Genomic DNA, 16288 nt, shown 5'->3' with positions numbered 1-16288 from the left:
AGCCTGAGCCCTGCAAGCCCGAATCAGCTGACCCGGGCCATCTGTGAGTGTTTAATTGTTGTGTAGTCCCTAAGTCCCTGTAGAGAGGGGATTTAGCGGTGCCTCTCCACAGTGCCCTGTGTGTGTGTGTGTGTTTGTGTGTGTGTGTGAGAGCCAGGACATGCTGGCCAAATCTCCTTAGCAAATCCTCTAGCTCTGTGTCTGCAAGACCCCTGTTCGTGTGCCTCCGAGTGTGTGTGTGTGAGCCAGGACAACGTGCCAGCCAAGTCCCCTTAGTAAACCCTCCTGGGTTTTGGTTCATGCCGGCGGTTGTTTCTGTGGTATGGGGGCCTGCCTCCTTCCCTCTCCGCACCCAACTCATTTCACGCAGGCCACCGAGCCACCATCACTTTCAGCTGATACCAGCCCAGGGCCTTAGTCTCTCACTGCAGGTACAAGTAACGCCCATTGGCTTGAATCAGGCTGTGTTTGCTGGCCTGGCTCTGAAGAGTAAAAGCTCCTGTACTCAGGTCCCTGAGCTGTCCTGCCCTGTGCCGCACAGAATGTCTCCCAAGCTGAGCACCTGCATTGAAGTCCGGCCCAGTGCCTGTCAGAACCCGCTTACCCACCTCAGGGGTGGAACTGGGCAGGAAATGGCTCTCCTGTCCCATGAACATTTTGCAATTTTGAAAAACTTTCCCAATTTGGGACAAAAAGTCAAAAATTCCAATTTTTCCACCAACTGAAACTCTAAAAGAAAATTTCAGTTGGGGTATGTGTGTATCAATCAAAATATTTCATTTTAATCATTTTAGAACATTTCAACCTTGTTTATTTATTTATTTTTACAATAAATGAGCTTAAATTTTGAAATGAAAAGTCATTTTCAACCTGGAACTTTTCATTTAGAAAATGTTGTAATGGGACGTTTTGACAAATGTGAATTTTTTTTTTTTAGAAAAGTTTTGAAATGGGAACTTTGTCAAATCAGACTCTTCCCCGCTAACAGTTTGGGTTTCAAAGAATCGGAATTTTCCAACAAAAATTGTTTTGTTGAAAAATTGTCCACCAACTCGACTGAGCGAAAAAAGACACAAGCAGTTCGCTCTTCAGGCACAGAGGTCGCGATCCATTCCCCAAGCTCTCTGAGTTATAGGTTGTGTGGAATGACTGTTGGGGAATATGGACAAGATGGGAAGGGCGGGCAGGGGCTCAAAACAGGGTTCCTAGAACTGCTTGGAAATTTCCTGTCTAAACTGTTTTTGTGTCAGAAAATTGGATTTTAACTAAACAATTTTTTGTATGAAAAATGCCTGCTTTCCTTGGAAATTTTGTTGTTGAAAAATGAAATGTACCCAAATCAAAATATTTCAGCCAAAACCTGAAACATTTCAGTTTGGATTTGCTGCAGCAATGCCTCATGGGAGCCGTAGTTCAGGTGCCTAATGTCCCCCTTGTCCTCCATGGGCCAGGCTCCCCAGTTGCTCTACATCTCCTACGATGCACCTTGGGATGGACTCCCATAATGCACCACCCTTCGTCCCCAAGGCTGTGGTTCATCTTGGGAGATGTAGTCCAACCAGACAGCCTGGCCTACAGAAGAGAATGGAGGCATGAAGGCCAGAACTACAATGCCCGTGAAGCATTTCCAAATCAAAATATTGAGGTTTTTGGTCGAAATTTGTTGGTATTCAAATTTCTGCTGAAATACTGAAATTTTCCATGGAAAATGTAGATGGAAACAAAAATGTTTCTTCCCTATTTTCTGACCAAGTCTAGTTCTTCCGTCTCAATCCCAGCGAGCCGCACAAGATAACCTATCTCTGGCTGGTCACTGGCAGGAGAAAGGAGGAGAACAAAGCCTGGATGCCACTCGGACACCAGCCCTGGGCTTCTTGGGTCTCTTACCTCAATCGCATGAAGAGGACAAAGGCAAGGAGCAGGGCCCCTAGCGAGACACAGTGTCCTAGGTAGTTTATGATGACGGCAATGTGGTAATGCAGCTTGCTCTTCCTCTGTGGGAGAAAAGACACAATGAAGGTGGATCAGCTGGAAGTTCGTGGCCGCTGAGGGTCACTGCTTTGTAAAGTACTTTGGGATCTACTGACGAAAGAGCTCAGTATTGTTATTGTAGTCGCTGCCCTGAGGAGCTTACAGACTCTGTAAATAAGACAGGCATAGGGCAGGAGGAAGAAATATAGTAACACATGAGGAGAGTGACGGTTTGCAAACACCATGCTAGATTCTCGCTGGGTTTTTCGGTAGCGTTTCTAACCACACTATCCTACTGCCTCTCTCCATCTGGCTGTGGGGGGTTGGGTTTCCCAAGCCTCTTTTCATCCATATGGCTGCCCTTCTTTAGATTCCAGTCAGCTGCTTGACATCTTTTTTATAGTACAGGGCTCAGAGGTACCTGCAGCTGTCTCCTTCCTAACCTGGAGGAGCCCAGGGCAGAGGAGCACAATGAATCTGCAGGGGGGAGCTGTTGGCCACAAAAGCCCTGCAAGGAGATGAGGCAGCTGATACCGAATGTGCATATGAGCCTGCGCTCGATAACATCTCAGCCCTGCTTCAGGAGTCTCATTTTTTAATTTCTTTTTATTAAATCTTTAAGAAAGCAGCAAAAAAAAAGGAAAATGCAAGATCTCAGCACAGACCTCACAGAGCCAATCACCAGGGTATCTCAAGACAAAAATTCATGGGCCTTGATTTGCATCGACGTTAAGTCTCTGACAGTATGGAAGACATCCAAGCAAGGGTAGACAGAATTCACTCTCACTTGCAGGCCCCTTTACGCAGTGCAAACTGTCCTTGATATCAATGAAAATCAGGCCTGACATTTTTTAAAAGCTCCTTCCCGGTTTCACATCTAACACCCTCAAGCATTAAATAGAAAGGCTAGTCAAGTGTTTCAGAGGTGTCTAGTGATTTGGGGTCCTTGAACGTGGGATGCTTTGAAGGAGACAGTTGCCTGGGACCTGATTTCCGGAGCATGGGTGGCTCAGTACGTTCTGAACATCCAGCCTGTAGCTGGCGTGTCAGGTTGAGAACATGAAGTCTGGGGCACCCCCCGTATCTCAGGCCACTTTTGAAAATCTGGGCTAGAATCTCAATCTACAGTGGAAGTCTGGTCAGAAGACCGTAAGAGCTGCCACGCACCTCAGATCGTGGTCCATCTTGCCCAGTATCCTGTCTCTGACAGTGGCCAGTATCAGAGCTTCAGGGAGAGTGCATAGAACAGGGCAATTTGGCATGATCCACCCCATCTTCCTCTCTTGGCTTCTGGCAGTCAGAGGTTTAGGGGCGCCCCGAGCATGGAGTTGCACCCTGACCATCTTTGCTAATAGCCGCTGATGGACCTATCCTCCATGAACATATCTAGCTCTTTTTTGAACCAAGAGCTCCTATAATTAAGGGTGGTGCAGGTTGTCACATTTTCAAAGGCACCAAAGGCCCAGATTCTCAAAAATATTTAGGTGCCTAACTGCCATGGATCTGGACTGAAGTGTCTTAGGAACATGAATACTGTTTTTGAAAGAGACTTAGGAACTTGGGATCCTGAGCCCCACTGACAAAGTCCCTTGAGGTGAGTCAAGGAGCCCAGCGAGGCCTGATGCCTGGTGTGGAGGAAAAATTCAGTGGACCCAAGTAGGCCTAAACTTCCCAAGTAGGCCTAAAATTTTGGTCAGGCTAACTGTGTATATAAAGCATAAGAAAAGAGTGTGAAAAATTCCATTAAGGGGTGATTGCAAACAGCACAGCTTAAGAAATGTAACCATAACTGTTAGAAGTTAGAAAAAAACCATTAACCGCAAAGAAAACACCTGTCAATAGCAGGAAAAGCTTGTTTTTGCTAAACTCCAACTAAGGCAAAGCTACTGTTGAAACTTGCACGATATGCCAAATAAGGAAAATGCTGTTAAAAGAAGTGGGTTTAACAAATTGTGGTTTTCAGCAATATAAGCTCCTGTATTTTCTGTATACGGCGGGGCAGCTACTTAGAGCTGTTACCTCCCTGCACTTGTAATCAATAAAGGAGCCTCAGGCTTGGTTCTGATCCAAACACAACGCGTGGTTAATTTTTCCACCACAAATCTTGGTGCCGTGACTCGAATAGACAGCCGACCCCCAGAACTGGAGGACCGCGAGCAGTTCTCCGCCAGACCGAGGGCCCATCTGAAAGGTAAGAGACCTTTTGAAATCTCTGTTTTGGGTTTCTGGTGGAGGACTGCCCGTAGGCTCTGGGCTTGGGTAAGTTGTACACTCTATCTGGACTTTTGCTGCCAGACCTGCCTGATGCCCTTGGGGTGGGTCAGAGTCCCATCCAGGTTTGGTTTCCCTGGGAAGAGCCACTGAAGGTGGCTGGGCAGGTTGTGGATAGACCTGGTTCTGTGTGCCAGTGTGAAAGTGAAGGTCGATCGACCGGTGTGAGCGTGAGTCACAGGAAGACACCCCGAGCATCCTGCAAAGCCGTGGGCTCATGACCGGTGAGGGGCCTGTCTGGGTCTAGGAGTGTGTGATCCCATCCCTTCCATCCTCGGACAGTCTGTTTCTGTACCCTCTTTCCTCCCCTGTCTCTGGTTTCCGCCTGAAGGCGGTTTGAAAAGCCACTGACTGGTCTGATCACCTCGCCCGAAGCGACAGAGTATGCGGTGCCAGCTGATGCTCTTTGCTGAAGGGTGGCTGTAAGACAGTCGTGGAGGCCCTACACAAACCTTCTTTGTGTGAGTGGGACGAGTAAAAGATCCGTAGGGATTCTGGGAGCCGGGGGTCCAAAAGGGATTCCTGCACTTGCCAGCTAAAATGGGGGCCGGTGAGTCAAAAAGGATCACTGTCCCGCCAAAAGGCACACACTAGTTCACTTGCAAGTTTCTGGAAAAATTGGAATTGGTATACCAGGGATTGGGATAATTTAAAGTTATGGTTTCCCTTAGAGGGAAAGCTTCGACCTTGACAAGATTGTGCATCTCAAAAGTGTGCTTCTGGCCAGTGTCAGTGTGAGGCATATTTCTACTGGCACAAAAAAACAGAAGGAAAAAACAAAACAAAACAAAAAACGGGGCCGTGAATCTCAAATGAGGAGTTTCAAGGACTCCCAGGAGAAACTTACAACACAATTAAAAGAGATTAAAAAAAATTGGCAAAGAATTTAAATCCAACTAAGCCGGCAAAAAATATTAAGCAACAGAAGCCCCTTACGTTCACCCTTCAGACAGTGTCTCCCCGTACTGAGAAAATGTTCCCCTTGCACCAATTCCCAGGCATTGGTGCTTCGGGTCATAAGACCTCGGTGTCTGCACATGCACCTTGGTCTCCTACAAAACTGTATAATTTACTTTAAATTTTTCCAAAAATAAAAGAGGACCCTGTTAAATTAAAAAAGAAATTGAAAACTGTTATAAACTGTTATAACCCTACATGGGCAGATTTAAACCACCTTCTACGAGGGGTCATGCCTAGGGAAACACTGAGTTGCCTTTGTAAAAAAGCTCAGTGGCCCAAGCAAAATCCAGGCCATAACCAAAAAAGGTTAAATAAAATCAGAAAAAAGCGGTTAAATAAAATTCTCACAGCCTGCCCAAAGAAAGCTGACTGGAGCAAAAATTAGCACCTGTAAACAAAGTAAAAATAAAAATTTAAGTAAAACCCAATACTCTCACAGCCACATTAAAACTATGTTAATGACCTTCCAGCTCCAGAACATAGAGGGACCCCGTAATAGCTGCCCATTGCGGGGGGAGAAGGGGAAGGCCAAGCCAAGGTTCCCACCGTCCACCTCCCCTAGGGACCCAGTGATGGTGTGTGTTACTATTGCAAGTAAATGGGCCATTGGATTCAGTAAATGTCCCTACCACCCTGGTTGATCCAAAAGTGGTAGGGGTGGGCAATACTCTTATTCCCCACTCCATCTCTTCACCTCTGTCCATTTCTATCGGTCCTTTGTTTGACCATCATGCTTTCCTCCTAAGCCCTTGTTCACCTGCTAACCTTTTGGGAAAAGACTTGCTGTGTAATTTAAATTGTATAATCTGCTGTACCTCAGATGGTGTGTATCTGGACGTGTCTGATCCCGCTCACAATGAGGTCCTGGCAGTTTACAGGAGAAGTCCGACCTCAGCCCTTCCTCATTGCAACAGGAACTGCTGGCTAAGGTCTCTCCCTCCTTGTAAGCCTTGTGAGCCTATCATGCCAATCAGGTTGGGTGCATTGGGTCGGCCCAACCCATTAAGATTTGCGAAAACCCAGCAAGACCCCTTCCCGAGGTGCAGCAGTACCCTCTATCAAAACAGGCCAAGGGAAAATCCAACCTGTTCTTACCTTCTGCATTCAGCAAGGAGTCATTATTCCTATGGTCAGTGAGTGTAACTCCCCCCTTTTTACCATGCTGTTAATGCTGCTGTACTCCCTACCTTTCCCGTTGTCCCTCGTCCTGCTACTATCCTTTCCTGCAAAGCACCGGTGCTGAGGGGTTGTTACCACCTCAAATAAGGAAAAGGTTATATTAAGTCCAAACGTAAAAGAATTAAGGTTATTGTTAAATAAGATGTATCTAGATGTAAAAAAATAAATGTGTGTGTATGTAAATAGGTGTGTATAAATAAATAAAAGGGGGGTTAGTCAAAAAGCCCACTCTCCTTGCTCAATTGGTAGTAAAACAATGCCTGTGCCCATGAAAAGAAATAATGCAACAACAACAACAAAAAAGGGCCCAGACACGCAGGCAACCGCAGTTTAAGAAAGTTAAAAGAAAAGAAAGTGAGAGGTTAACTCTGGAGTTACTGGTGGAAATTAAGCAGTGAAACTTTGTACAAATGTTAAAGAAGGTGTTATGAAAAGAAGATTCTTGGTTTCTTTGCAGCCATTCCTTTGAAGAAAGGGCGCATTTCTCTGGAAGAATCCAGGCAAACGGTTATTTAAGTAAAATCATTTAACTATAAACAAGTTAGGCAAATTAGCTAAAAACCACTCCTGGTGAGTACAGTCTTTGCTTTATAAGTTTAAAATAAATAGGTGTTGTTTTAAAATTGTAAAACCAAAAAAATACTTTTGCCAAACAAAAGAAACGAGTGTTGTTTAATTTTGGTATTTAGCATTTAATCCTTAAGGTGACTTAATGCTTTACAAGATTTAAAATGTTTTTAAATAAAGACCAAAGCTGTGGCTGCAGCAGGGCAGTCAAAGCCAGGAAAATGGAAAAGGATTTTAAATCTGTTTTGGTAACAAATGGCAGATAAAAGCTGTAGTCGGTGCCCCACACTAAGTCTTAAGGTGGCTCCGTGTAATCAACAGGCACTTTGCCAAAGGGGAGCCAAAACGGGTCGTGTTTTCCTTTTCAAATCAATGTGTGTTTAAAAGCAAAAGTTAAAAGTTAAAAGTTAATTGTGTCCTTTTGAGACAAAGTCTCTAAGTGGCTGATAACTTTGAATCCAAAAGCAAGCCAAGAATGTCTGTGTTAATGCAAATCACCTAAATAATAAAAACCTAAAACTTAAAACCTAACCTGCCTATAAAACAAATACAGGAAAATATGGGGAGTAATTCCTCAGTTTTGCCTGCAATCAGCAAGGGTATTTGTAAAGAAAGGAATATTTTAACCAATACTGCCAACAATGTGTAATCTGCCAGCAACATAGCGTTGGTAAAGCTGTCAAGGTTAGATGCATCCAATGAAGTGAGCTGTAGCTCACGAAAGCTTATGCTCAGATAAATTGGTTAGTCTCTAAGGTGCCACAAGTACTCCTTTTCTTTTTAGTGGACCTAATATTGTTGGACAAATTGTAACAAGTTATGTGCAGCTTTACAGATCCAACACAATCTCCACTGCCCCCACCACCCGCAGTCTGCCAGGACAGTAAAACGTCAAAATGGAATTTTGAAAAATAAAACTGGCCTGTGCTAAAACAAATTTAAAGTGGCCAAATGCCCTCCCATTAGCATTAATGAATATGAGAGCCACTCCCAATCAAAAGACTGGACTCAGCCCTCATGAATTCTAACAGGGCGCCCAATGTGACTACTGGCTGCGCCCCACTGATCCTGGCTCAGATGGGCAGTCATTTAATAAATAACACAGTGCTTAATTATTGTCAGGCACTAACGAAATGTGTTAGGTCTTTTTATATACAGCAGCCCTGTCACTCGCTGAAACCAGGAGACTGGAGCTACATAGAGGTCCATCAGCGGGGAACCACCCTGCCGCCATGCTGAAAGACCCTTATCAAGTCCTGTTAATTATCAACACCACTGTGAAGTGCCGAGAATTGACTACCTGCCCATGTTTCTCACTGTAATGGCTCTCCGACTGATGATCAATCTATCTTTCCTTCTAGAGTTGTTGTTCCTTCTGAACAGCAGGAGTGAAGGACAAGGTAAAAAGGCAGTAACCTCTCCTTTGTCTGCTGAGAGACCCACTGTGCCTTTAAAGGCACAACCTCTCCACCTGAAGAAAACAACCTCTCCACCTAAGGACATAATAAAGCCTCCAACCAAGCAAGGTGATTGTGCTAGTAACCTCTCCCTTGCTGCCTCATTGCCGGACAGCTAAGTAAATTAAGACTACAAAATCTTGAAGAATAGCTTGCGGAAGATAGCCAAAACTACCTGAAGATAAAACTTTTAATATTCCTCAGCCTCTCCTTCTTAACAAACTTAGGGTGGGAATGGAAAAGTAATATTTTTCTAGATCTTGACCACTCAGTAGCCTCACTAGTAAATAATCAAACGTATACCCAAAAAGTTTGTTCTGCCACTGGAAATTTTGCCTGTAGTGAAATTATCCCAGTAACTAATAATTTAACCTGTCCCCTATTGTAATAGACCCCTTCTGATGCCATTGATGCTGATGGCTCTCAGCCTTTTTGTGAAGGTGTTTAGCTAACAGATGTGCTGAGCCCTCTACAGAGTCGGCAGGCCGGACTGCGGCCTGCAAGGCACCATGCATGGCTGGGCTGGTGCTGGGCCCAAGAAGGCAGAGGCACATAATGGCTGACACAACCACATCGTGCCTCCAGCAGCCCCACTTGGTGGAGAGGCCTCTGTGAAAATCCCAGAGGTCTCTGGTGTAATTAGAATTGAGCAAAGGTGCCTGGAAATCTGATACATCCAATATCTCAAGTGACTCCTTTTCCGTCCCACCCTTGAGGGTGGTGGTGGGTTTTGGCCAGAGCAGTATGGGCTCAGGAGAAGACATGCATGCTAATTAAACTCATTCTTTCCCCTACTGTCAGGCACTCATCCAACCTGAGAATCATCAATTAACATGGTGAGAAAGCCCTTCCCGGCAAGAGATAGCAACACAGAATCATAGGACTGGAAGGGGCCTCAAGAGGTCATCTAATCCAGTCCCCTGTACTCATGGCAGGATTAATTATCTAGACCATCCCTGACAGGTGTTTGTCCAATCTGCTCTTAAAAATCTCCAGTGATGGAGATTCCACAACCTCCCTAGGCAATTTATTCCAGTGCTTAACCACCCTTCCAGCCACTTCCTTCCAACCCCATGGAACAAACACGACCTGGTTCAAATGGTCTGTGGGCACGTACCTCCTCGTCGAGAATCTCCTGGCACTGGGAATAATTGACGCGGGCTGCCCAGCTCCCATTCATGAGGCATTCTCTGTACCCGTTGTCTGGAGGAAAGAGACACAAACACATCGAACAGTTAATGGCACAGGATTAAAAAAGAGATTTGGAAGTTGCTATGGCGAGATTTTCAGGTTGCCATGGCACTGGGCCAACTGGATTTTTTTCCTGTAATACTGACTCATTTACTTGATTATTATTATTTCAACATGGAAATCCAGTTGCCACTTAGTAAATGCCATGTTTGTTCTTTCAAAAACTTTCTTTGCAAACAAGGATGAAAGCGGGAGCCAAGAAGGAAAGAAAGAAAAGCAAATCTAGAGCAAAGGGCTGGTGGTAATGTTCCCTTCATACTGGCTGTTCGCCCGTATGATCATTCACTGTCTGTTTTAACGCTATCTCAGTGATAATGTGAAGTTGGCGCCTTATTTCCTGCAATAACAACTTCCTTAGCATATTGGCAAATTTCATTGTCACGGGGATGACTCTAGGCACCACGAGCTGAGAAGACAGCTCCCGTGGCAAGCCCAAAGCAGCATCCTATTAGCATTAGCGCCAGAGGAGTGATAGAGCGATGGGGACATTGCAGGTCTATTATTAGCAAACAGGCCTTTGTGCCCTATCAGAGAAATTGGATTCAGAGATTACAAGGCCAGAAGGGCCCTGTCACAGGCCCAGGCCCTGAGCTGTGCCTCAGTTTCCCCTTTGGCTATATAAACCAATCTGAGTCAGACTTTACCTTCAATAACCCCTTGTTCACGGCAGACGTTAGTCACCGATAACCAACAAACTAGCCTAAGGAAATAGTCCCAGGCTTCAGTTTCCTCCTCACCATCCGGAGATGCCTTCTTCTCCTTGCTTCCTCTCATCAGTACATTGCCAGCAGCTCTCCTTGTCCCCCAGACTCAGCTGCTTCATCCCCAACCACACTGGAGCCCAATCTCTTGTCCTGCTCTTCCCCGCATGGAGTCGGATTCGTCGACAGTCTCAGAGCTTGGGTTAACTGACTCAGGCTGGCAGGGCTTGGGCTACAGGGCTAAAAATAGCAGTGTAGACAGACGTTCAGGCTTGGGCTGGAGCCTGGGTTTCAGAGCCCAGAATACTGGATGGGCCAGTACGTCCAGGAATGGCGTGGCTTGCCCCCACCTGCGTGACCCTGCCCCCGCTGGCATGACCTTGCGAGCCTGGTGCAGGTGAGGCCATGCTGCCTGGAGGACGCTGTTTCAAAGAGTGCGCCGCGCTGCCCAGCGTGACCCTCCTCACACGCGTGTGCACAAGGTCACGCAGGTGGAGGCGGAGTGGCGCACGCTTGCAATGGCGTCCTCCATGTGGGATACCAGACAAAACCACACGTTTTGCGGAGCCAGGGGGTGCTGTGCTGCGGGCAGTGGAGCGGGTAGAGTAACAGGGGGTGATCTCCCCTCAGCCTCAGGGCTGGCCCCAGGTGGGGGCACCCTCTCTTGAATGAAACACGAAGCCGATACCTTTCCCACGCCGGGATATGGTTAGCTTCCTCCTGCCAGCCACCCTCCACTTCCACAGTGCCGGCTTTGCGGTGGGATGAAGACACAAACCCTTTGCCATTTGGTGTGAATGCGCACAGAACACCTTGGTACCCTGTGGCACCCTCCCTGCCTCAGCAGTAAGGCACTCAGATAGCCCAGTGATGAGCGTGGTATCAATGTGCCCATAGCTAAATGGCTTAGACAGGGGAAATTGGCCTTTCACCCCCCTCTGGAGGCCTCTGGCTGCTAGATGTGATCACGCGCCATTTGTTTCTCATGCACACTTCACACACAGCATCAAATGGGAGGGCTAGATTAGTGATTAGAGATCTGTGAATGTGAATTAGAGACCACACATTACAGTGCCAGCCATGGAGAATTCACAGGGGACACAGACAGCCCTTAGATTGTTTGTTAAATAAAACAAACAACCCCCCTCCCCCCCAGGGTTATTAATGGTGTAATGATTTCACAGCATCTTCCTGCACATCACCTCCCCTCGGATCAATTTATGCCCTTAAATGCCATAGAGCTGCGACAGGCAGTGCTGATCCCAAACTGAAACCTGAGGTTAATTTATTGCATTCATCACTCGTGTTGCCCCTCCGGTCAATATATGGCAACTAGGGCTGTCAAACGATTCAAAAATATAATCGCTGTTAATTGCAAGATGAAACAAAAAGAGTCATGCGTAATCACAGTTTTATTGCACTGTTTAGCACTAATAGAATACTCATTTACATTTATTATAAGTATTTGTGGATGTTTCTGTACATTTTCAAATATATCGAAAGTGGAAGTGCAGCTTACAAATGTCGAAGCGTGAAGGGGCATACGAATGTTTAGCACATCTAGCACGGAAATACCGTGCAACACCGGCTACAAGAGTGCCATGCGAATGCCTGTTCTCACTTTCAGGTGACATTGTAAATAAGAAGCGGGCAGCATTGTCTCTCGTAAATGTAAACAAACTTGTTTGTCTTAGCGGTTGGCTGAACAAGAAGTAGGACAAGTGTAGGCTCTCAAGTTTTATATTGTTTTGTTTTTGAGTGCAGTTATGCAACCAAAAAAAATCTACATTTGTAAGTTACACTTTCATGATAAAGAGACTGCACTACGGTACTTGTATGCGGTGAACTGAAAAATACTTATGGCACCTTACAGACTAACAAATTTATTTGAGCATAAGCTTTCGTGAGCTACAGCTCACTTCATCGGATACTGATACAACTGTCAGAAGCCAGTGCAATGCATCCGATGAAGTCAGCTGTAGCTCACAAAAGCTTACGCTCAAATAAATGTATTCGTCTCTAAGGTGCCACAAGTACTCCTTTTCTTTTGTGAATACAGCCTAACATGGCTGCTACCCTGAAACCTGTCATTATGCAAGGCACTGAATTTAGCCATGTGGAGTGGAAAAAGGAATGCAGCCGATGAAGTGAACTGTAGTTCACAAAAGCTTATGCTCAAATAAATTTGCTAGTCTCTAAGGTGCCACAAGTCCTCCTTTTCTTTTGAAAAATACTATTTCTTTTGTTTATTTTTTTACAGTGCAAATATTTGTAATCTAAAATAATAATATAAAGTGAACACTGTACACTTTGTATTCTGTGTTGTAATTGAAATCAATATCTTTGAAAATGTCGAAAAGCATCCAAAAGTATTTATAATAAATTTAAATTGGCATCCTATTATTGTTTAGCAGTGCCATTAAAACTGTGATTAATCATGACTGTTTTTTTAAAAAATCTAGTTAATTTGTTTTGCTTTAATCGCATGCATTTAACTGCAATTAATTGACAGCCCTAACGGCAACATTTCTCCACTAATGAACGATGGTGTAGCGGGTTTGTTCACAGCATAATTCAACACAGGAGTTGAAGACAGTCCAGGAGAGGTCTAGGACTGTAATAACCAGGTACGGTGGATCAGATTTGTATTGGCAGAATTGCCTGGGGAGCCCAGGACTGGAATAGCAGGGAATGCTGCAAGCTAGGGGTGAGGCACTTTGTCAGCAGTGTGTGTGTGTGTGCCATCTCTCTCTCTCTCTCTCTCTCTCTCTCTCTCTCTGTGTGCATGAGAGGTGCTGTACGGATACAACTGTCAGAAGCCAGTGCAATGTTACTGTGTGTTTCGCAGCCCACTGGGTTAACAATTAATGCTACCTTTTGCAAGACTGGGACTAGTCTACACCTAAAACAGCCTCTCAGCTCCTAATGCCCTGGGCTCCGTGAGGAATCCAAACTGGATGCAAAATCTGGAGAAACCCATGAAACTGGATTGGACTCAGGACATGGCCAACACTGAAGTAGATTGGCGCGAGGTACAGAGGACTCTTTCTTACGTGCCTGGCTGGTGTGTCTTGTTCACATGCTCAGGGTCACACTGATCACCAGAGCGGGGCTGGTAAAGAATTTCCCACTGGGCACAGATTGGCACCTAATCAATTCCATGCCAATGCAGGGGCCTCGGGCATGGTCTCTGTCTGTGGCACGCAGCCGTTTAGTCTCATGAGGACTTAAATGCTTCAGTCTAGCCAAAGTCATTGCGCTCAATACAGGGGTAACTGGGTGGAATGTACAGACCTGTGCTATGCAGGTCAGACTAGGAGAGGTAAAGGTTTGTGGGACGCTTGGATGGTGTCTGTACCACTTTCACTATCGTGAATTCTAAAAGTCCCACAAAACAGATAAACAAACAAAAAAGTGGGGCCTCAAAAGGGGGTCTCAAACAGCACTGCAAATTTGGAGCCACCTTGAGCTTCCTGGTTGTCACTACGCTGCACAAGATGGCTACTCAGAGCTTAGTGGTAAGAGTGGGCTAGGGACTCAGCCTGTCCCACTTTCAATGCCCAGGTCCCCTGACACTGAGCTGTAGGAGAATCTTCATTTGCTAGTAGCAGCGTTGGGCCTAAGACACACAGCTGAGTAGCTCTGATTCTACCCTGTAGATTGCAGTGATGCACACACACACACACACACATGCACAAGCACACACACACAAAACCAGTTCACAGGCCCATAAAAGGATTCAAGGCAAAGTGACTTGCCCAAAGTCACACAGCTGGGCGTGGAGCTCAGGTCTCCTGACGCCCACTAACCGAACCAGGTCAATAGCTGTGATTGCAAAGCACTGGGAGATGGGCACATTAATTCCGAGAGTGCCAGGTGCCGGGATGTGGTGAAGGACAAAGTGGCGGAGGAGCTATTGTGTGGGAAGGCTGCTGAGTGGGAGAGAGCGGAAGCGAGTACGTGGGTGTAAGCACCAGCTGTCAGAACTGGCACCCTCAGCTCTGCAAAGGATTCCTCTTCATGCTGATTGCACCCATTGAGGAGCTACAAAATGCCTGGGCCATGGATCCTGCTATCGGCTTCAACAAGGCAAGACTAAGGGCCGCTCACGCTGGAAGCTCTTTGGGGCAGGGACTGTCTTTTTGTTCTATGTTCGTACAGCACCTAGCACAATGGGGTCATGGTCCATGATGAGAGCTGCTAGCCGCTACTGCTATAATAGATAATAATAAACAACCAGCACACAGTGCCGAGGCTAGGGCAGGATTGCTGCAGCGAGAAAGGAATTGGGGGGAAGCTTCTGTTCGAATAAAACCACAGTGATTCCCTCTTAAGGAAGGATGGACCAGTGGTTAAGCGGCTAGCTTATGACTTGGGAGTGTTGGGCTCTGTCCCCTCCTGGGCCACAGACTTCTTGTGTCACCTTGGGCAAGTCACATAGGATAAATCTACACAGCTCACGGCAGCGAGCCTCCCAGTCTGGGCTGGCAGACTGGGCCTGGTGGGGGTTGTGCCAGTGTTGTAAAAATGGCTGTATAGATGCTGAATTCAGGTTCTGAAGCCCACCCCCTCCCTAGGCTTCAGAGCCCAAGCCTCAATGTCTACACAGCTATTTTCAGTGCGAGCCCGAGTCTGTCTGCCTGGGCTGGGAGGCTCGCTGCTGTGGACTGTGCAGATGGGCCCCAGATTTTTAAAGGTAGTTAGCTGTTGCTGTGCTTAGCATTGCAAGACCTAACTGATTTAGGAGCCTAAGTTTAATTTTCAAAATGGGATTTAGGCGCTCTCTAACCACTCACATGTAGAGCTGGTGAAGAAATGGCCTCTTCCCGCTGCCTCCCATGGGAAATGTGGACTTTTCCTCCAAAAATCAAAGATAAGAAAACGTTCCACGTGCTGAAAAACTACAATTTTCAGCCCAAAAGTGTTTGCGATGAGATTTGGAAATTTTCTGTGGAAAGCACTTCCTTGTGGTGAAAGAGCATCATTTAGCCAAACACCCAACTTGCCATCGAAAAATAGTTTAGCTACAAGATTTCCCACCAGTCCTAGTCCCATTTTGTGGGCCCGACCCGGCAGCCCTGGCACAAGGCAAGAAGTGCCAGTGATGTCAGATCTGCTCTAGGAATTATTTTGGGGCAGTTCCCTGGCTTGTGTTATACAGGAGGTCAGACTGGTTGATCGGACTGGTCCCTTTCTGCCTTAGAATCTATGTCCATGGGATCATATGATTAAGTAGGGGCGACTCGTGTTTGCTGGATCGGGGTCTAACTCAGGCTGACACACAACATGCTAGTCAGACTCACAACAGTCAGGAGGTCACTTTTTGAATACACATGTCTCACTTGGCTGGCTTCTTTTTCAAAGGCATCACAGAAGAGGCAGCTGCGCTGGGAGATCCCGTGGCCTCCTCACCTGAGCAGAGGTTGCAGACCTCGTGAAAGATTTCCAGCCCTGCTCCGTGGACCCAAGATGCTCAGAAATTTTCAAATGACGGGTATGTGGAAGGCTGGTGCACTGGTCAAGGCTCCAGCCCCAGACTTGGGTGGACCCAGGTTCCCAACTTTAGCCTTCCATTTTAAGCAGTGTTAATGAAGAATCTCAATACGTTTGAGGCCTCTCTTTTCCATCTGTAAAATGGGGATAAGAGCACTGCCCGACCTCACAGGGATGTTGTGAGGATGAAGATTGTGAGAGGCTCTGATACTAAGATAATGGGGACCTCAGATAAATAGATAGCTCTGAAATGACCGAGGCTCACCCTATTGCTAAGCCACACTTATTATAAATGTAGCTCATGAAATTGTAAGGAAATGGGAACCCAAAGGACATGAAAGTGATAGGAAAATGTGACCAGCATCCCTTACATCTTTTTGCACAGTCCTTTGTCTGTGAGCTCATCTCCCCTCCTAATAAACTGAAGAGGATGGCTAG

At 46.2% G+C, this 16288-nt stretch overlaps 1 protein-coding gene across 1 annotated transcript in view; it reads right to left on the bottom strand.

The window, feature by feature from the left end:
• The window catches only part of LOC102947829 (corticotropin-releasing factor receptor 1), a 118095-nt gene that overhangs the window by 32954 nt on the left and 68853 nt on the right, over positions 1-16288 (bottom strand). Inside the window, exons 4-5 of the mRNA XM_037886932.2 lie at positions 9523-9608; positions 1888-1994 (exon numbers count right to left, since the gene is read on the bottom strand). Of these exons, the coding sequence (XP_037742860.1) occupies positions 1888-1994; positions 9523-9608 (193 nt within the window). The remainder of the gene's footprint in view (positions 1-1887; positions 1995-9522; positions 9609-16288) is intronic.

Source organism: Chelonia mydas, chromosome 27 (assembly GCF_015237465.2).
Source record: "Chelonia mydas isolate rCheMyd1 chromosome 27, rCheMyd1.pri.v2, whole genome shotgun sequence".
Taxonomy (NCBI): Eukaryota; Metazoa; Chordata; order Testudines; family Cheloniidae; genus Chelonia; species Chelonia mydas.
The sequence above is the reverse complement of the archived record's forward strand: the minus strand, read 5'-3'. Positions and strand labels throughout refer to the sequence as shown.